Source organism: Benincasa hispida, chromosome 8 (genome assembly GCF_027475165.1).
Source record: "Benincasa hispida cultivar pf3 chromosome 8, pf3_genome.v1.1, whole genome shotgun sequence".
In the NCBI taxonomy this organism is placed as follows: domain Eukaryota; kingdom Viridiplantae; phylum Streptophyta; class Magnoliopsida; order Cucurbitales; family Cucurbitaceae; genus Benincasa; species Benincasa hispida.
In genome coordinates this window covers 38,052,976-38,075,462 of record NC_143485.1, presented here as the reverse complement: position 1 = coordinate 38,075,462, position 22,487 = coordinate 38,052,976, and the positions used below count along the sequence as shown (strand labels likewise).

General features: G+C 35.1%; 2 protein-coding genes across 2 annotated transcripts; one reads left to right on the top strand and one right to left on the bottom strand.

The window, feature by feature from the left end:
- Positions 1–1,378: 1,378 nt before the first annotated feature.
- Positions 1,379–2,874, top strand: EDA35 (temperature sensing protein-like protein). Its single transcript, XM_039037754.2, has one exon. The coding sequence runs from the start codon at positions 1,532–1,534 to the stop codon at positions 2,522–2,524; it is 993 nt and encodes a 330-aa protein (XP_038893682.1). The 5' UTR covers positions 1,379–1,531; the 3' UTR covers positions 2,525–2,874.
- A 906-nt stretch (positions 2,875–3,780) lies between these two features.
- LOC120083715 (DNA damage-binding protein 1) lies at positions 3,781–21,272 on the bottom strand. Its single transcript, XM_039039565.2, has 19 exons — positions 20,904–21,272; positions 20,234–20,282; positions 19,650–19,709; positions 19,470–19,561; positions 18,120–18,171; positions 17,893–17,955; positions 17,635–17,684; positions 12,559–12,634; positions 11,909–12,118; positions 11,693–11,799; positions 11,485–11,593; positions 10,934–11,134; positions 10,624–10,839; positions 9,069–9,179; positions 7,583–7,858; positions 6,871–7,151; positions 5,188–5,539; positions 4,817–5,101; positions 3,781–4,651 (listed from the first exon to the last, which is right to left on the bottom strand). Exons 1-19 carry the CDS (start codon positions 21,005–21,007, stop codon positions 4,070–4,072), a joined length of 3,276 nt encoding a protein of 1,091 aa, XP_038895493.2. The 5' UTR covers positions 21,008–21,272; the 3' UTR covers positions 3,781–4,069.
- Between the last annotated feature and the right edge of the window lie 1,215 nt (positions 21,273–22,487).

Below are 22,487 nucleotides of genomic sequence, written 5' to 3'. Positions count from 1 at the left end.
AAGTCTTTATATAAAATTAATATCGATATACAATCGTTTTTATCATTCATATGTGCTAAAATTTTATTTACAATATTATTTCTCACTCAAATCATTTGTTTTTAATTATATTATTATGTAAATATCATGGTTGTAAAAATATTAAAATGAACCTAAATGAATATCTTAGTAAACAAAATTTATATTATTGTAAGATTATGATACGTTTCATATGTAAGAAAATAAATAAATAAATATATATATATATATATATATATATATATATATATATATATATATATATATATTTAAAAAATATATGAAAATGCATATTGCAAAATTTAAAAGTGAAATTGGCAAATACATTTTAAAAAACCAAAGCCATGACTTTAACTTTTTTTGTAATTGCGTGTTGCAATCACATAACAATTAGATAACAATCATATAATCACATAGAAATGGGATAGCAATTAAATTTTCAAGCGGAAGTTTTTTTTCTTTGACATATTTGCAAAAAAAAAAAAAAAAAAAAAAAAAAAAAAAAAAAAAAAAAAAAAAAAAAAACAAAAAAAAAACAGAAAAACAAAACCTAAGGGCACGTGCCCAATTTTCAGTTTTCTTTATTAAAGTTGCAATTACCCTAACTTAAAATTCAAAATTAAAAAAATATATATTTATATTTACATATTGAAAAAGAATTTTTTAAAATGACAAAATTGTTGAAAATGTCTAAAATAATAGCAAAATATCAGTGAATTTTTATTATATTTGTAAATATTTTGGTTCATTCTCTTATATTTGAAAACAACCCTATTGAAAATTTGAAATTTGAAAATCTAAATATTTGAAAATTCAAAATTTAAAATTAAATTTATAAATATTTTGGTTCATTTTCCTATATATGAAAACAACCCTATTAAAATTTGAAAATTTGAAAATCAAAATAAAATATAAATCTAAATATTTGAAAATTCATCTATATTTTGATTTATTTTTCTATATTTGAAAATAACCATATTGAAAATTTAAAATTTGAAAATCAAAATAATATATAAATCTAAATATTTGGAAATTCAAATTTTAAAATTAAATTAATATATAAGATAAAAAATAAATAAAAGAAATATAAAAATCATAAAGAAAAAGGAAATATAAAAGAAATAAAGAATAAAAGAAATATATATATATATATATAATTAAAAAATTAAAAAAAAAAGTATAGAGAAAAACGAAATATAAAAGAAAAAAAAAAAAAAAAAGTCTCAAATGAGATTCAATTCCAAAATCATGGAATTGAGGAGTGATTTAGTGGTACTTCCTCGTCAATTAGTCAAGTGTCCAATATATTTTTAAAAACAACTTTAAATAAAATAAAAAAAGAAATATATTTTAGGAACGTTAAAATTTTATGATCGAAAAACAGGAAACGGGAAAGTTGGGCTTATTAGCTATTAAGTCGGCGAAACCTGCATACATCTGGCCTTCTTCGTCTTCCCCACGCATCTGCCCTAATTGAAAACACAACACTCAGAAGCGGAGTAGCTGCAACCAAATGAAACAAGAAGAAGTCAATCGTTGCCAAATTCAGGAATGGTATCCCAAATTCAAACCCTTCTCTATCAAAACCCTAATTCACCATCTTCCAGAATCTTTCGTTAACTACCTTCTCGACGATTCCGGCCCTTTCCTCCTTCCACTTTCCATCTCCAACGACGATGCTCTTCCCAATAGAGTCATTAATCCCGAAGACGAACACGATTACCAGTTGAAAGAAGGATCCGATGATGATTCCGAGCAATCCACTTCGCCTCCTTCCTTTCCGGAGCTTGAATCTGATGTTAAACAGTCGATTTCCTCCCTCGGAGGTTCCGTCTTTCCTAAATTGAACTGGAGCGCACCGAAAGACTCTGCGTGGATTAGCCCTAACGGAACATTGAAGTGCTCTTCGTTCACTGAGATTGCGCTCTTGCTTCGATCGTCCGATTCTCTTGTTCACGATCTGTGTCACGCGTACGATTCCTGCACCGACAAATCTTCGTCGAGGCCATTGAAGTTCTTCCTCGCGCTTCGCAAGTGGTACCCGTCCCTTCGGCCAGAGATGGAATTTCGTTGCTTCGTGAGGAATCGGGACTTGGTTGGGATTTCCCAGCGAGAGGTCACAACGTTCTATCCTGCTTTAGTGGAGAAGAAGGAGATCTTGCAACAAGTTATCCGGGAATTCTTCATCGACCATGTGAAGTCGAGCTTCGAATCGGAGAATTACACGTTCGATGTGTATGTGACGAAGAATGAAGCTGTTAAGATAGTGGATTTCAATCCATGGGGTGCATTTACACTTCCATTGCTGTTCGATTGGGAGGAATTCGAAGAGAAGAATGAAGAGATTGATTTCAGAATCGTGGAGAGCCGGAGGGCGGTGAGGCCCGGATTGAAGACGGCGGTTCCATTTGATTACTTGGATACGAGCGCTGGAAGTGGTTGGGATCAGTTCCTGAAAAACGCAGATCAAGAATTGCAGCAGCAGCAAACGAGAGATGATGATTGATTGAATCCTCCATTTCTGATTCTTCTTTCTTTCCTTCCTTCCTCTCCATTGATGAACATGGATAGCTTGAAAGTTTCTTTCATAAGTTTACTGAGATTGGATTATCGAAATGTTCAAACAAAGACGAGCGCTTTTCTTGTAGTATTTTGACCACTTTCTTCCAAGTTGATTTATTTTAGACTAAAAGAAAACTATGAAAATATATGTTAATTTTAGGGAGATTTTGACTGAAAGAAAATATGTCAAAGTATTGATGGAAATAGCAAAACAAAATATGACTATCCATTGTTGATGTACTTCTATCACCTCTATCAAACAAATAAAATCTATCACTATTTTGTATAAATAAATTTTTTTATTTTTCTATTTTCGAAAATCTTGCTTTTAACTTTGAATGGCTAAATTAAAGAATAACCATTAGAATTGGATCATTTCTTAATTTCCTCATAATTATTTATATATTTTTTCCGTATGGATTTATTTCTTATGCAAAAATAAGTTTGAATTTCAACCTTTGGATCGTTGGAAGGTAAGAACTCAAGTTACGTGTACAATCAAAAAGTCAAGTCTTACTAAATACTTTTAAAATTTAAAATAAGTTTTAATCATGCCACTAGACTTGGAAGTTTTTCATTTTTACTCTATAAACATCAAAAGTTACCTTAAGAGATGTAAAATGATCTTTACTATTTATTTCATCACAAAAGGTAGTTTGCCCGCTTACTCCCATCTCCTTTTACTTGTGCATTTTAAAGAAAATTGTAATCTCACCAATCAATTTCACATTGATCAAGACGAAAATCTCCAAATGATTTTCTTCAATTCACCTAGAGATAACAAAGTTCAGATTCTTCACCTTCCTCAGCCAGTTCTCCGCCGCTTTGCCACAATATAAAGAAAGCCACCTAGTTCACGATCGACAAAAAGGAATAACCACCGTGATTTTGTAACGTAGACAGATAGACAAAAAGGAATGAAGCTGTTTTAATATCTTTTTACCAAGAATGAGGTTTAGAACCCAATCACTTTTACACCTAGTAGAAATCAAAAAAAGAAATAAATCAAATAGGAACTCTCATTGACCTACTCAACTCAATGATTAGAGTCTTCTATACAGTATCAGTTCACGATCCAACAGAAAGGGAAGTCCACCCACGTACATCCAAATTATTGTCTAAAACTTCCAACAATAAACTTATGCTAAATTTAAAACCTATCAATTATCAAACTAGCTGCTGTCACCAAACACTAAAAAGTGAATAAATTCCAATACTGAAATTGGCCCGAAAGGGTTCTCAAGTCTTAAATTCAAACAAAATCTATTAGCTACATGTTGAACCATATGCTTTGCGATAAAGCAGAGCAGACAGAACGGCTCTATAAACAAGGATGGCCAAATATACAACACATTAGTTTAGGATTCTTAAAAACCAAAACTAAACACGGGGGTAACCCAGCAACAGTAATTCCAAATCCAAACGTAATTCCGGACAAGTGAGAAACAATGAATAAATCAAATTGAATAGACGTACGGCCCGGATCGAATCAATGTAACCTTGTCAATTCTTCTACTCTCTTGCAAAGCTCCTCGGCCGAAACACCCATTGCCCGAGAAATTTCTTCCATTTTACTTCGATTGAGGTCGAGAAATGATTCTATTAGATCTCCGTCCAAGAAATTTTTGGCTTCTGCAGTTCTCTTTTCATTGTTGAAAGACCTCCACCGCTCATGGCTGAGTCCTCCCACACCCTTAATCACTTTCCTCAAGTTAGATTGGAGCTTCTCCAAGAATACATATTGATCGTGAGGAAGTGAAGCGATGACCCCAATTACCCCATTGACAGAGCCAAAAATGACTGTTGGAATTTGGCCCACGTCAGAATCTGGTAAACGCATCACGAGGGAGCCATGTCGGAACCGGTTAACAAATTCACCAAGGTGGTATTCACCAACCACCTCTAGGCGGCTACGCTCCTCGTCAGTCGCTCCTTCGCTATTCTTTCGAACGGTGAAGAGGTTGAAGTAATTTTCAGCACCGAGGTAAATATCATCATCAAGAATTTCGACTGCTGACATCCAATTTGCATTGTAGTCACGGGCTCTCTCCTCAATAGCACCTTCCTCATGCTAGTACAAGAGTAACAACAATCAGGATTCAAGAGTATAAAGAAGTCCTGACCCAAGTGAATTATGGCCACAAATGATTAAAAGCATCTAAATTGATGGTTTCTCTATTGTTCATGCGGCTAGATTGAAGACGAACAGTACATGAGTTATGAAATAGTGTCTAACCTTGTAGATTAACAGGGATATGGACTTCATCAAATCACCTACAACAATAAAATCTCCACGGGTTTGCACGTAGAGAGCAAGTATATGTCCATGGTGCCCACATTCAGATTGTAACTCACGAGTACCATCATCTCGAAGTGTCCACTTGTATAATTGAATTTTCTGGTTAATAGCTGCCAGCAGCTTTCCGTTGAAGGCATTCAAGGAATAAACAGATCCCTTGGTTTCTTTCTCAGCAATAAGCTGTAGCTTACCTTCCTCAACAACAAAAACCAATATCCGCCCCTAGAGTCGAGAAGAGGTAACAAGAGATTAGAACAAATAGAAAGGTCCTAATCTCAGGTTTTAAAATGTATAATTTGTGCTAATACCTTGCTTGGTTCATTTTCTTCCGGCATAACATATGCCGTTCCAACACAGTAATATACATTACTGTCGTCTGAGAAAGAGCAGCTAAGAATAGAACACCCATATTCATAGGTGTCGAGAGCATAGGTTGAGATGGACTCAAAGGTTTGGTCATCTAATAAGCGAATAAAATGCATTTCAGTGTCTTCGGTGCCTGATTGGTTATATCTCAAACTGCAAATGGCAAATGTTCTGGACTGCTCCTGATGGCAGATACGGCGTGCATGCTCCCCAAGCGGGATAGAACGGATATGAAGCTTTTGAATATCATCAATGGTGCCAATTGTAAGTTCTCCTTCCTTTGCAATTGCAAGGCTGACAACCAAAACAAAAAGAATTGGGAGAAAGCCATTTACTAACAATCCTAATATAAATTGAGAAAAGCAAGCCCTCATGAAAATCGACAAAAGAACACGAAAAGGGTGAACAGTAAATGGCACTCCCCCGCAGAAGAGCAATACTAGGCTGCAAGTAAGTCCCATGCACCCCCTCCCTTTACACAAAAAAATAATAATAATTTTTAATAATTTATTTTACAAAAAAATAAAAAGAATGGCCACGTGGAAATTTTTAATTAGGTGCAACCTCTTTTCTCTCCCACAGAATTTGTATTTCATATGACTCCTCCCAGGTATCAACACCAAATTATCATTTAATGTTTAGAAAATACTAAGAACCCTTTCTCAACACATCGACCATATGAAAAACTGGCATCATCTCAATTGGCCAACTTCCATGGTCTACCAACATGATTCTAAAACAAACTTACTAAAAGATTTTAGGTTTTCTTCGTGTAGTGTAGCTATATAAAGGAAGAGTCCCTTGGCAGACTTGTATTTTTGCTGTATTTTGGGGTTATGCCTAAAGAGGAATAGGACTTTTTGGAATGTGAATATGTCTGATAATGAGGTTTGGGATATCATTAGTTCTTAGTTTCAATAACTTGTTGCAGTTGTCAGTCTCTCTATTTTATTTTTTTTTTAATAATTATCATATAGGTCTTATTACTTTGGATCGGACTTCGTTTCTTAGACAGTTTTGGGTAGTTCTTTCTGTGGGGCTGTTTCTTCTTACGCCATTATAAGTTCTTTCATTATCTAAATGAAAGCAGTTTCCCAAAAAATAAATAGATACATGCATGAATATCATTTTACTTTATTAAGAAGAAGAAGAAGAAGAACACTACAGAACTTCATAAAATTTAAAAAGAAAGGACAAAGACAGGTTTTTTTTTATAATAAAAACGGCTTGCATTGAGAAAAAAATGAATGAATACATGGGCAAACAAAAACTCAGCCCACAAAAAAGGGACCTCCCTCTACAAGAAGGGACTCCAACTATACAAAATCATATCTGTAGAATAAGGAAAAAGACAGAGGTTATGTATAGGAGTGATTTTTTAAAATGGTTAAAATTACTTTGTCGTATTCAAAAACACTTTGAAAAATGTCTTTAATCATTCGAGATCAATTTAATTTATACTTTTAAATGTTATTTGTATAAATTAAAATTCATTTTGAATTATAAAAACATGTTTTAGAGTGATTTTAACCATCTCAAAATCACTTCAAAATATATCCAGAAACATACTTGAGAGCCCTAAATACACAATCAGAGTTTCTCCAGCAAAAAATATAAACAAGTACCTGTCTGGAAAAGCAGCAGAATTGAAAGGACACATATGGCTAACTTCCTTCAGATTAACATTGCTGTAAAGTAGTTTCTTGTTACTGCTATAAATGACTGTAGGTCTATCTGATGCAGCAAATACATGCGTGGCATTCTTGGATGAAAAAGTACGGAGTGTTATAGGTTGGGTTCCAAGAGAAACCTTTTTTCTGTCCATTAGCTCACAAGAATTTGAATTTGTGTTCAATATAAAGTTCAACAGATGACCATCTCCAAGAGCGCACAGCAAGTAAGATATCTGAAAAAAAAAGAGCATATAAAATTTCCAAAAGGACGCAAGTCTGCAAGTTATTTCCTTGGAACTTAAGGCCACAGTGCTCAACATATTGAATAGGTCCCAATCAAGTAAGGTCGTAAAAGTTGGCAAATTATTGGATATCATGGATTTTAGTTAGCATAGGCAATACTTGATAATACAAACTCAAGTTCAATCAACACCGGGTAAAATCTAAAGAAATAAAATTCTATCGGGCCAAAAAATAGGTGACATATAGATTCCATAACAAGTTTAAGAATACATCATGAGCATGTATCTTCCTCCACCCCACAACCAACATATTCCATAATGGCACTCCCTTCTACAAAATTGTTCACATTTCAGATCCAGATTAGGCCTAACCAAACGAAATAAACCAAGGTAGAAACAAAGGAAAGAGTAAGCACACATACCCCTTCAAAAGTACAAAGAAGAACTGAACGAGGTATTATCTCCCCTCCCAATTGTTCCTTTGTAAGGAGATTCAGGTCAGGTAGGGAAAATATTCTGACACTTATATCTGTCCACATTCCAACTGCAGCGAGTTGACTACAATTAGGGTTGTCACCAATTGGGTTTATGTCCAGGCATGAAATCTCATGCTCCAACTGTATATGTTTCTTTTCAACCAATAATCCATCGCAAATTTCTAAATGAACTAAAACACCACCGCCGGTTGCCAACAAAACCTGATATTTAAGGAAATGAGTAATTAGTCACCTTTTCTTTAAATGACAAGACTTAACGTTAGAAGACACAATATTAAAAGATAGAAACATGCACGAGATTGATGTGTGCAATGCTTAGAGATGAAATTCACTCGCTCATAGATCTCAACTCATCCCTTGTTCCATTAAAAATATCATTCAAAAAGAGAGGCCAATCCCTTCATATCGAACAATAACTCTATCTTCCACAATCTTAACCAGTAATTCATCCACGACCGGGATCTGAAAAAATATAATGACTCAAACTAATAGTCCCACAAAATATATTTTGCCACGGGAGAAAATTTCAAAGAATGAAGAAGTGAATGTCAGTAAAAAACTTGCTAAACAAACAAAAAAAAGTCAGAAAACAGAACAGAATTTTCATAAACGAGAGGATACTGAGAGTGCAAACAATGACCTAGGGATAAAAACAAATCTCTTTTAAATTTACATCATGCAGCATTGGCTCACAATAAGCTGCAACCAGTGTTTTTCAAAACTCAAGCTCAATATCCTTTAGAGCATAAACGCGAGATTCAATGAGATGAGACACAAAATATCAATGAAAATAAAACAAAGAAACGTGGGCTTTGTTAAGAGATCAATAAAGTTTCTTTGAAGAAATAAGCATCCCAGCAGCTATCTGACCGACCAATTGGGCTAGAAGAATTAAAATGAATGCCTAGGAGAAGGATCTTCTCGCTAATGGTTCTCATAATGTACTAATATACTTCTACCTTCACGAGACTTCAAATATTTTTGCAGCTGGCTAAGAAGATTAAACTTAAATATGCTTCAACAAATGTAATGTTTCCTATTCAGAGAATCAAAAGATTTGATTAAATGAAGGTTTTCCTTTTTTCCTCAAAAGAAGATGGTCAAAAGCATATCGAAGAAAATGATGTCATCTAGAAATCAGCACTCCTGACAAGTCTCTGTATTTATTCTTGTGAACTCGGAAGTTGAAATGTCAAAAGCCCAAAATGAAGGGCTTTCATACTCGCGTCTTCCACAAAAGTTTCCCTGAGTTTCTATTTTGTAATAATGAATTTTCCCTTCAATAATTATCCAAAGTCAAGGCATAAAGTGGAACAGCAATATGGTTTGAGCAACACTTAATTTTCAACCAAAATTTATTCAAGCATAAAGAGAAATAACTAATTAAATTGACAAAAATAAATGAGCACACCTGGGAGGCATTCGCAGTGGCAACATTGATAGAGTAGTTTGTTGGTGCATTCCATTCATTGAGAAGTTCTCTAGTGGTAGAACTAACTAATCTTACAGAGCTTGAAGTAACCTGACATGGCATTTTATTGTAATTAGCAGGTATCTAAAGTTGAAACTTTAGTGATCGAGAAAACAATCCAACATCTAAGATAACCAAATTATAGAACATAGATGATACATAGGAAAGAACCAATCTTGACAATCCGTTGGATTCATCATTTCATATACCACTAAAACGGCAAAGAAGAATAGCTAACCATGTACGCCAGATGAGCTAAGAGTTAAGAGGAAGGTTAGTGCTGCTAGTATTGTATAAATTTGTATAAACAGATGTCTGATAACTGGGGAAGTCTGGCTGTCTGTTAGTTAGTGAAGCTTGGCTCTTAAATTGATAGTATGCTTACAAATTTAGCTAAAGAAATAATCATCGAGAGAATTGTACTGAATAGGAGAGTTCAAGCCTCTCAAGTGCCTGAGCTTAATACAATGATACCAGATTCCTAACAAAAAGTTGCCTTCTATCACAACATCTAAAGAGCACAAATATCACTAATCAGGAAACCCTGTTTCATGATGTACTATAAAAGTATAAAAGGAAAGAAATATCCCCGAACAAAATCTAAGTCTTTATTATCAATTAAAAGTTATCAAAACAAGAAAACAATCCCTGATATAGATGTCATTTAGATATTTTACTGTTTTGTTTAAAGTCTTCAGGATTATGTTGTTAGTGCGGCTTTGTGTTAAGTTCTCATTGGCTGGCTGTAGCTTATTTTTTAGCGGTTAGCATTGTATTTTCCTATAGATAGGCTTGTTCTCCCCCAAATTATATCAGATTAATAATACTCCAAGTTTTAGACTTTTCTCCAAGAAGTTGACTTACATTAATCCCTCTATTTATAAAGAATTAGAAATCAAACTAATCCTAATCCTAATTAATGAAGGATTTGACCAAGATAGCCTAATTTATTATAATCCTATTACATCATTTCAGTTACAGATGGGAAAATGACAAGGACAAGAAGTTAGTTTCCTCATTTTGATTTTGTAGACAATGATGATTTCCTGCCCCATCCCTGTCTCCAATCCCAAAATTATAAAATATTTTTATAATTTTAGGTGCTTCAAACGAGAAATCCCTTTGCCATCTGTGTTACTCACTGTCATTTTGCAGCTAATTTTTGGAATTTTTTTAGAGAACATATTTGGCTGGCAGGTTTGTAAACCTAAGCTGCTGAATAGGTAGTTGATCGAAGTACTGTCACGGTGGGGTTTTTCCCCTTTTCTGGATAAGAAACAATTTCACTGATAGTATGAAATTACAAAATAAGCAAAAACAACAATCCAAGGAACTTCAAACCGAAGCATCCCAAAAGAACAGCAAAAACCAAGCCTTAAGCACCCTCTGGCGTAGAGACAACGATAACAGAAATCCATGTATAACTCCTAAGCTAGTACTTTTTAATGAAGAACATTTCGTCAATTCTTTAGTTACTCGGAGAATAGAAATCTACCTGAACAAGTTGATTAAACAGTGCATCATGGCAAAACAATGTCTGCACTTGAGAGTTGAAACCCTCTATCTCTGTTTCCTCCAATTCATCCTCAAGATTCATTGCCAAAATTCTAGTCTCACTGATAAAGCTTACAACGAGAAATGTATCAAATGGATCATCAGTAGAAGATCTCAGTGACCACATTCCTTTTATTCCTTGCAGTTCCACAGATGCCTACAAAGGCCACACATAATTATCACATGAAATTCGTCTGGATTGAATGAAGATTTATCACAAACATAATATATGACTGATAAAATAGGCAGACCTGCTCATTAATTCCAATTCCGTTGCGTACTACACGAAGAGAACCGTCCTTATAAGCTCCAGAGCATGTTACAACCTGTCCTTGACCTTGCCTCTCGAGGTCTACCACACAAAAATCAACAATAGGCCCCAAGTTGACATACCTCTCCAAGACTTCAACATATGATCCTTTTGCGTCAGGTTGTACATTTAGCTTAACAAGCTGCATTTGCATTTTGCACCATCACAGCAAAATATGTTATTATCTATCCAACTACCCACATGAATTACCGTTTCATTGTGGACACTACAAAGAACTTTAAACTTTTTATAACTGAGAAGGATAATCCATATCAATCCCTACATACATGCTCGGTCAATCAGTTGTATAGATTCCAATCAAAATCAGAGGTAGAACTGGCTTATGCTACGCAATATCTCATAACATGAAAACATATTTTTCTGAAAGTGGTGATGACTGATGAATCAAGACTCTAAAGCAAATCTATAAAAATAATTTTACAGAAATTTACATTAGAAAAAGTTGATAGATGATATTTATATCTACCATACCTGTGAATCACCATAGCTTGACCCAACATATACGAAAGCATTATCAAGATACGATATTGTAGAAGCAATAGATGTTTCCCCCAACAACTCAATCTTAAGTCCAGTAACCCTACAAATAGATCAGAATGGAAACGTCAAGATCACAGAAACAAACAAATCAATTAAGGATGTTACCGAAATTGGCATGAAATGAACAAGGATTAGTTACCTTTCTTTTTCATGAGTTATGACAAGTAGGTGAAGTAGACCAGCATGATCACCAAGCAAATACCTTGAACCATCAGCATCAACCCTTCCATATGCTCTGGTGATGGACTAGAAGTGAAAAACTTATAAGAAAGTAGGACGAGGAAAAAAGATATCTAAAGTCATAGCTTAGAACTACAGAGATTTAAAATACTATTCATTTTTAGCAATAGCATACAGGTCTAATAGGTATTGCTTTAAATGCTGTGGCACTGCAGTAAACAATTGTCTCTTCTCCAATAATGATGACACCACATAGTGGTGGGGGAACAGGTATTAGAACAGCAGCCCCATTATCAAGATTGTTCTGGGACCATGGACCTTCAACAAAATCCTTATCCTTTAGAACAACCTCATAGGTTTTAACATGTCTAGCATCTTTGTTATCCTGAAAACATCAAAAGAAACAGTAAGCACTGCACAATCTTGCCAAAGGTTCTAAAAAAGCATGTGGATAAAATATGTAACATCATTCACAAGAAAAATAAATAAATAAAACCAGAACCAGATTAAACATTTACACTATAAGGTCCAGTCAAGTAGAATCGCACTAGAACTATCAGGAAGAACAGTGTACATTTGCAAAATTTCTCTAAAGCTCCAATTTGTCTGCCATTTTCAATTTAACATACAAATATATATAATATATCATAAACAGACAAACATATATACATAGTTACATAGCATATAGAGATATTCCTCTCTTGTCAATTTTAATGTTCCTCTCTAGGGGAGAGACTAGAGAGAGAGGGAGAACTGAATAGACAAAACAAAAAAAAAAATCCACAACTTCTATTATAAAAAAGATGGGAAAGGAAAAGTTGAGACCTGGTAAAGAACTACAATTGTAGGCCTTAAACAACCATAAAGAAACTTGATATCCAGAACTTGAAGTTCCTCAAGCCTGAAATAAATAGCCGCAAATGAATAAGCAATAGCCAAATGAATCAAGCAACTTCAACAGTAGATTTAACACACTTTACAACCTTTGTGAAATAATTCATTCTTAAATCACCAATTGACCTAAAAGCTTAAACTAGTGGGTGAAGGTAAATTTAGTTATATATCATCTAACACTCCCCCGGCTTGAAAAATGAAGAAAGACCCAACGAGTGGAAATCAATATTAAATGGGGAGGAAACAACATTGCAGGGGCTTGAACATAGAACATCCTAAACCAACCTGCTTTGATACCATCATAAATCACCAACTAACCCAAAAGCTTAAGTTAGTGGGTGAAGGTAAATTTAATTATATATCATCTAACATTCATCCTATCAAGATCATTCAACTTCAGTCATTTTTTTTAATACGAAGAAAATCAAAGTCCTTATTATCAATTAAAAGCTACCAATACAAGAAGACAATCCCTCTATTTATAGATAATTAGAAAACAAACTAATCCTAATCCTAATTAATCAAAGAAACTAATGTCGACCCTACTTAATTAAGGAAATGACCAAGATGCCCTAATTTGACCAATAAAGCCCATGCTTTTAGTTTTTCATATATATAGTTTGTCACAAAATCCTCTATAAATAGGGAGTTAGTCTTTTGCCCTTCAGGTTAGAATTCTCTATTTTGTCATTTAGGCTCTACCCAAATTGGTACCAAAGCAATCATCTGAGTCAATGTTGGTTGTCACCAATGGAAACCAGGAAACTCCTATGAGTGGCGTGGTTTGCAAGAGGAAGCTTTGTGATGTTGTGCTTAATAGGTATTATCTTGTAATATAGGATGCTCCCATCTTGAGATGCCACTCAATCCTAAAACCACAAAACATATACCTCCCATCCGCCCCCCCACCAAAAAAAAAACCAAACCTTCCTCACTCATTCTATTTATGGTGTAAACCAATGACTATTTTTTTATTGGAAATGAAACTCTACCTCCAAGGGGGGAGGTGATATCTATTTATGGGAAAAGTTTATTACAAGCAGTTAACAAACAACTAACAAATGTCCAACTAATTATTAACAAGCTGTCTGACTAAACTTTAAAACAGAATTGTAAATAACTAACAACTATCAGCTTTATATAGCTAGTTGTACATAGCATTCCACCCCCCTAGGATTGGACTCGTCCTCGAGGACTTTAGTCTGCCAAGCAGAAGTCATCCAGAGCAAAGTATGGCTTCAGGTTTGCGATGTTGAAGACCGGATTTATGTGTATGTCATTTGGTAGTTCTATTCTGTAAGCGTTCAACCCATATTTCTCTAGTACTTTGAATAGCCCCAAATGTCTATCTTTCAACTTGTTGTAGGTTCCCGTAAGAAACCTTGTCTTTCGAAGATGGATCATTACTAGATCTCCTATTTGGAATTCAACTTCTCTTCATGACTTGTCTCTTGCTTCCTTATATGGTGTACTCTTTTGCAAGTGATCATGTACTTCTTTATGTAATTTCTCTATTCTTTCGGCCATATTTTCAGCTTCAATGCTAACATCCACACAAGTAGGTAGATTTGCAAGATCAAATGTTAATCGAGGGATTGTAGTACATACTATCTCGAATAGGCATTTTCCCATTGATCTATTCTTTTCTTCATATTGTTGAAAGCGAATTCAGCTTGTGCAAGGGGCATATCCCAATGTTTTGGTCTTGAACCACTCAAGCATCGGATTAAATTCCCCAAAGTTCTATTGGTGACCTCTGTTTGGTCGTCAGTTTAAGCATGAGATGTGATACTAAATTTTAGAGTAGTGTCGAACTTCTTCCATAAGGTTCGCCAAAAATGGCTAAGAAATTTCACCTCTCTGCCGGAAACAATCGATTTGGGAACTCCATGAAGTCGGACTACCTCTCGAAAGAAGATGTTGGCTATATATACTGCATCATTCGTCTTCTCACAAGCAAGGAAGTGGGCCATTTTACTAAAACGGACTACTACGACCATGTCGACATCAAATCCTCTTTTTGTTTTAAGTAACCCGAACACAAAGTAAATAGATAAGTCTTCCCAAATTGTTGCAGGTATAGGCAGAGGTGTATATAGTCCAACGTTTGAGCTAGTGCCTTTTGCTCTTTGGCAGATAGGACATCTTCTAACAAAACTATTCGATCCTTTCACATTTGTGGCCAATAGTATCGAGTTGATACTATTTCAAATATTTTATCTTGGCCAAAGTGTCCAGCCAAGCCTCCAGCATCAGCTTCCTTTAGAAGGGCTTCTTGAAGAGAAGTATGAGGGATACATAGTTGCACTCCTTTAAATAGGAATCCATCCACAATGTGAAAGTCTTCGGTATCTAAAAAGTTAGTACATTTGAACCAAAATTCGGAAAAATCCTCATCTTCTTCAGTGAGGTGGGAAAAGGCAGTCACTTTTGTGGCTAAAACAGTGGGTAATAGGCCTTTTCGACTTACAGCATCAACAGCTTTGTTCTCTTTGCCTGCTTGATGTTTGATCACGTAGTCAAATCTTTGTATGAATGATATCCACCGTGCATGCATTCTACTTATATTCTTTTGAGTTTGCAAGTATTTAAGTGAGAAGTGATCTGTTAAAAGAAGAAATTCCTTGGAGAGTAGATAATGTTCCCACTGTTTAAGTGCTCTAACAAGAGCATATAATTCCTGCTCATATGTGCTCTAATTCTGCCTTAATTGACTGAGTTTCTCACTAAAATACTCAATAGGATGTCCTTGTTGTGATAGGACTCCTCCAATTCCCAATCCACATGCGTCAACAGCTATTTCGAAAGGAATTGAGTGGAAGTTTAAGAACAGGGCTGGAACTCAGTAACTCGAGTTTTTGTCTAAAATATCATCAAAGCTGGTTTGCTGTTTTTCTCCCCAAACAAAGCTGACTTTTTTCAAACAATCAGATATAGGGGCTTTGTGAGAGCTGAAATTCTGGATGAATTTCCTATAAAAGGATACCAAGCCAAAGAAAGGACGATGTCTTTGTTGATTGGCATCTCCCTTGGGGTGATTAAGACTCTTTGTAGAACATAAAAAACCCTATCTCCTTCGTCCGGTTCAATAAATTCTACTTCATCTTCACTGTTTTCACTACCCTCAAACACATTTTCTTCTGCATCTTCTAAGTAGGCAATAGTCTGGCGTTGAGGACATGAATTGGAAAGGTGGCCAGCTTGGGCACACCGAAAGCACTTGCCCAAGGAAGGCTGATTATAAGGATTCTGCTTCTTCCCCCTATTTACAGCTTCTGTCTTTTGTTCCTCAGCCCCTTCTTAGGCCTCTTTATCCTTCCCTTTATCTAAGGAAGGTGGGTTTGATTGGTTTACTGCCTTATTCACAGAAGTGGGCTTTTCGCTCATGGATGCTTCCCAAGGTCCCCTTCTTGATAAGTTCTTGGACCAAATTTCATTCGTATCCTCCATAATTTCAGCAAAAGAAATGGCTTCAGATAAAAGATGAAAAGGTTGTAATTTTACCTTTTCTTTGATGTTCATGCGAAGGCCACCAACAAACCTTGCAATGAGATGTTGCTCGTTCTCCATCAAATTAGTCCTAGCTCCCAGCCGATGGAATTCCTCGATGTATTCAGTGACTGATCGAGGGCCTTGTCTGCAGTTTTGGTATTGCCTGTACAGAGCTTGTTCATAGTTACAAGGGAGAAGGCGTTTTTTCATCAACTGCTTCATCTCTTCCCACGACCAAAAGGGTCTCTTGCCAATTTTTGCCGATTAACCTCCATTTGATCCCATCAAGCTGATGCACAAGCCTTTAATTTCAATGCCACAAGTTGGACCTTGTTTTTGGGTGTATTCATGTATGCAAAGAAGCGTTCCGTGTTCTTCAACCAATCCAAGAAAGTCTCTATGTCACGTCTTCCATTATAAGTCGGTAAATCAATTTTCATCTTGTAGTTGTGAGGGTCTCCTCTAACATCATATCTATCTCCCCTTCCCCTTCTTGGAAGAAGAAACTCCTCTTCTTGGTCATCTTCACTTGAAGAGTCTGAATCTTGATATTCTTGGTACCTTTCTTGAACAAAATATTGCCTTCTTGGGTTTTCTTGCTGTTGTCTTTGGACTCTTGGAGGTCTTTCTTGAAGATTTTCCATGAATCTTGGTCCTCTCATGCCACACCTTCCCCTTCTTGCTAGACCTTCTTCATCATCTCGAGGTGGTGCTTCGACGAACTCTACCCTTCTCGAAAGTGCCACCATCGATTCTTGAATAGCAATCAGTGTTTCTTGAATTCCCTCCAATGAATCCTCGATGGACAACAAGTGTGATGACGTGGTTCTTGGAGAGAGGACGGTTGTGTCCTCTGCCTCTTGTTCTTATTGTGGGTTGTCCCCTTCTCTCGGGTGGGAGCCTCTTCTTCCCACCATTTACCCGGAATCTTGGAGGGCTCCAATACTAATTTGGTGTAAACCAAAGACTATTTTTTTATTGGAAATGAAACTCTACCTCCAAGGGGGGACGTGATATCTATTTATAGGAAATGTTCACTACAAGCAGTTATCAAACAACTAACAATTGTCCAACTAATTATAACAAGCTGTCCAACTAAACTTTAAAACAGAAATTGTAAACAACTAAGAACTAACAACTATCAGCTTCATATAGCTAGTTGTACCAATTTATAACAAAACTTCCTAACAAACTCCTCAGCCAATTACTAAGATACCCTTAAAACCCAATGATATTCCCATTCCTATCCTAATAGCACGCCTATAGGAGATGGGCATAAATGCAATAAGTCAAATATCAACATTATATGGTATTACTCAAAACAAAAATGTTTTCCTCATATATCAAAATCTATTCCCAGTTACGCTAATATTTTGTTTGATAAAATTAGAAACTGTTGCAAGAAATAGAAATAAATGGCAGACGCAGATAAAAGAATAGATGAAGAAATAAACAAACCCCTGGAACTTCCTAACTTTTATAATTAACATAAGGCCAGTAATCAAAACTGAGTACCTAATGTTAAATGCTTCTTTGAGCTGTCCTTTATTGTCAAAAGGTATAACCTGGCAAAAGAACAGATGACTTTGCTCATCATCCAAAGTGGTCAAGATGTAACAAATATTTGAAAGCCATGGTGAGTATTATTTGAAAAGCCAGAATGTAACAGATAATTGAAAATTGAAAGCTACGATGAGTACTTATTTAAAAAGTCAAACAAAAATATAAGACATCCAATAACATATCTTACTGACATCTTATAAAATTACACACCTTGAACAGACCATCATATAAATGAAGTCCAATCAATCTACAGTCCGGGTCTATAATGCCAATCTGTAGATAAAAGAAAAACAATAATAAAACATGAAAGAAGCTCTTCACATGTTCTTGAACTGTGTTGAAATACTAAAAACTTGTCAAGAAAAAGTTAATAAATTAGAAAACGTGACAAAACAAAACGAGCAGCAGTTTGAAATAAATCCTAAACAAAGTAGTACCTGACCACTGTCAGTAGGACGACCAATGCGATCTGAGACGTCCCCCATTGCCCTGCCAGACATGCCAAGAAATTATGAGAACACAACACTTAGAAGTATATTACTATTAAGAAGCACGACCACGAACACGAACAGGGAACATAACACGACATGTACACGGCAACAAGTCAATTTTGTACAAGTCAATTTCTTAATAAGTAGGACAGAGACACATTAGGGACACATTTTCCTATATAAAATATGTCTATATTCATACATTAATACTTCTTCATAGATAAAACATGCAAATTTTACGTAAAAACAAAATATAATTCACTAAAAACATACAAAGTTAAGTCAATTAACAATATTCGAAATCTTAAAATATATAAAATGATTTAGTTGGATATGACTAGAGGATGGAGATTTTTTTTCTGATAGACCATAGGATAAAAATATCATCTAATACTTCAGGTTTGATAGATACCTGTGGATTTAATCAATAAGAGAATCTCATTTTTTTCCCAAAAGTTTTAGGTCAAATATTTTCCAGAGTTGTGTCCTAGACGTCTCCATAATTAGAAAAGAGTTCAAACACGTATTTTAGTGTGTCAGGCACATGTCTGAAGCATGTCCAGACAATCCATATTTGTGCTTCATAGATATTACACATAAAGCAATCCAAATTTAATAGATTTTATTATGTGAGTAGAAAATTAAAAATAAGAATAGTTATTTCAAGCTTCAAACTCATATTCTACTTTTTTCCGGGATCAATGGATTGGGTTTAATGAAGTAATTTTCTAATAAATTATGCTAAAAATAAAATTATTTTAGTACGTTGCAATTTGTAATCTAAACAATATAAATAAATAAATAGAAACTCAAAAGACATTGAATAATCAGAGATACAGGAGTCTTTATCAATTATCAGAACTACCAGAAATTGTAGAACTTCTCAATTCCCACTTCACAAAATGAATGAAATGTAAATGGGAAAGCAACACGTGCTTTAGGTTCATTTTGTAGTTTTTATTTCCTCCATGAAACATGACCACCATATATCCTATTACGTAAAAGTATACAGACATCTTTAAGGACCCACTAAAGTAGCATAGATATCATATGAAAGTTCTCGATCATCATACAAGAAACTTTATACAATCTATGGAACTATTAAAAAAGAGGCATTTGAATAGTTCCCCGGACGAAAAATTAGTTTCAACTTCTTATGTATCAAAGGTAGCCACCAGACCCATTATGTGCTCACCAATAACAAGAATCTTATTATCAAATAGGTAAAAGAAGTCAGAACTGTTAATAATGTGGGGGCGGGGGGAAACAATAAAACAACTATCGAAGTACTTGAACCTTGTAATAAGCTCAGAACTCTCAGTATCCCATTGAAGAACACAGAACTTGTACCGCTCAGTTGCTATGAAAAGAAAATCTTGTGCTTCCCCCTATTTAATGTGTGGGAAAGAAAGTCACGAAAATAAAGGGAAATACATTGGGTATTACTAATCATGGCTTGGAAAAGATAGAACTCACATGAGGGCGAAAAAGTTCCAATGTTGCAATCCTCCCATATATCGGAACATCCAACATAGGCTGCAGGGCAGATGCAGCTAATGAGGCATGAGCTATGAGACCAAACCAAGGTACAGAACTTCAAAATAATAACCAATCAAAGTTTTCAATCCTTGCACTTGCGGTGAATAACTCAGAAAATTAACAAATCATTTCTTTCTTTCTCATGACCCTTAACTACTTCTCACGTGAAGTATGAAAAATTGTATACAATTTCAAAAGGTAACATTACTAACCAAAAGAAGTAGCCGGTAGTTTCATGGTTCAAAATAGGCCATGATTATTGATAACTTGATGAAGATTTTACCAAAAGAAGGTAACAAGATGGAGATATACACTTATATGGACTATAAAGTTCCATATCGATTTACATAACCTATTTCAACTTCAAACTAAGATAAATGAGCATATCCGAAAAGAAAAAAATTTAGGAAATAAAAATTCAAAGCCAGACGATGAAAAAGAAAATCTAAAACCCCGGAAACTGAAATATCTTCAGTTCCCCATAAAAGATGAATCAAAAGCGAGAGAAAGAAAGATAGTACCTGCAGGCCTTGAGCAGTAAGCAAATGAATTTCGATGCGGGTACATTTCCTGAGGCCCAATTTTAGGTGTGAATAAATTCATCAGTATTGCATAGCATTCTTAAAGTAAGTCACAACGACAACAATAAAGCTCATACAACAATGAAACGAGATCACATGAACCCGGCAGCCAAAATCTGAAGCATCTGTAGTAGTCGTTCAATTCTTAACATAGAATTATTAAACCAAAAAAACTCACATACACAAAAAAGCTTACCGTTTTCATACCGAAAATATACCAGGACAACATAGACCGGACCAAATGGAGAATGAATTCATTGTACAAAACGATGAACAGCATTTCCATATAATCAAGAAGCCTAGAGATTAAGAAACTAAACTTCTACAAAAAAAACATATTTCAGTGTAGCTTGGTTTATTACCAATTTTCATATAATCTTCAACACGGAAATAAAACCCTAGCTGACCATCAACACAAGAAAACGCCTAAAAATTAGAGTAACAACTGACCGAAAAGAAAAAAGAAAAACGAACTCGATAGAGAAAAAGACAACAGATGAAGGAAGAAACATTAAATAAGAAGACGTAATTCAATCCAAGCTCTTCAAAAAGAACCAGAAAAGTAGGAATTTGAGAGGGTGAAGGTTGGATCAAAGAAAAGGGGGCATACGCTATAATGAGGTTGAGCTCCTGAGGGCCGGTGAAGTTACCGACGCAGGAGTGAGTGACGTTGGTGGGCTTGTGAGCGGTGACGACGTAGTTCCAGACGCTCATCTTCAAGCACTTGAACGGTGCGATTGTGCCGTGGGCAAAACCCTAGCCTAAGCCTTACCGCTTGGTTAACGTGGGTGGTAATGGCTATTCGGTGTGTTCCAGCGAGTGTGGCTGTGTGGACGCCTCAGCGGAAACCCACAGAAGAAGAAGTAAGTATCAAGCGGGAGAAGAGAGGTTTCTGCAGAGGAAAAAATAAAAAATAAATGAAAAGAGAAAAAGAGCAAACTATTTTCCGATGAAAGAAATGTTAAATTATAAAACAATCGTGTTTGGAAGTGATCTATTTAATATTTAATTTTACACATTTAAATATAATTTTCATTCTAATGTAATTAATTTTTAACAATTAAAAATCTATATCTATCTATCTATAATTTTATATCTATATTTATGTATTATCTAAAAAATAAATTATGGGAAAGAAACTTTTGATTTTCCTTTTTAGTTGATGATCATTGAATTATATAATTGAATTTTATTAAAATTTCAATTGTTCGATATTATGATAGTTATTTTTTTTTATACCACGTACCATTGAACATAATCTTTAATCATTGATTAGTCATAGCCATTGGAAATATTAAGAACAATGAAAGAGTTGATAGACACTTGATTGATAGTTGAATGTGATTGTTTTGTAGTCCAAATTTAATGAAAAATGAGACTAACTCATTGATAAAGACAAGTAATTATGAACTAAGGGTGTTTGACAACCAAGGAGAGTTGGGTTGAGTTGTATTTTTTTACCAACTCAACGTTTGACAGCCATTGGTTTTTACCAACTCACCCCAAATCTCTATTTCTCCAATGTTTTTAATGGTCCCACTCATCAGTCTCCGTTGGCAATTACCGCTACCACAATTCGGTGATATACTTCAATGACCACCTTTAGGTGGCCAACTTCGAGCTCCGCCAACCACCTCCGACGACAGTCCGGTAACCAATTCCGACAACCACCTTGGTAAAAAAAAAAAAAAACAAAACAAACAACTTTAACTTCCACATTTGCACAACCAACTTCGATGAAGAACTCCAGGCTCCACCAACCACCTTCGACGACAACTTTAGCAACTAACTCCAACGACTACCTTTGCACAAGCAACTTTAGCGACATACTTTGCCTACCACCTTTGTGTGTCCAACTTCGACGACCACTAATAAAAATAAAAACGGTGGGTTTAGTTACCCACTATCTTATCACTCTTACTCTCACCTGTTTTCTCACGCGTTTTCATTACTCTCCCAACGTTCTCAATTACTATGTCGTTGTTCTCTCTCATGTTCTTTCACATTTACTCCCATTCTCTCATATTCTCTTTCGTCGTCTGGTTCGTCTTTCTCATTTTCTCTCTTCTCTCTTTGTCTAACTCGTATGAGTTTTATTTTCCCTTTTCATTCTCAACTCCTCAATTCTCTTTTTTTTTTATTTTCTTTCCATGGCCATTATTTTGAATCTAATTATTATGCTTCTATTTTAATT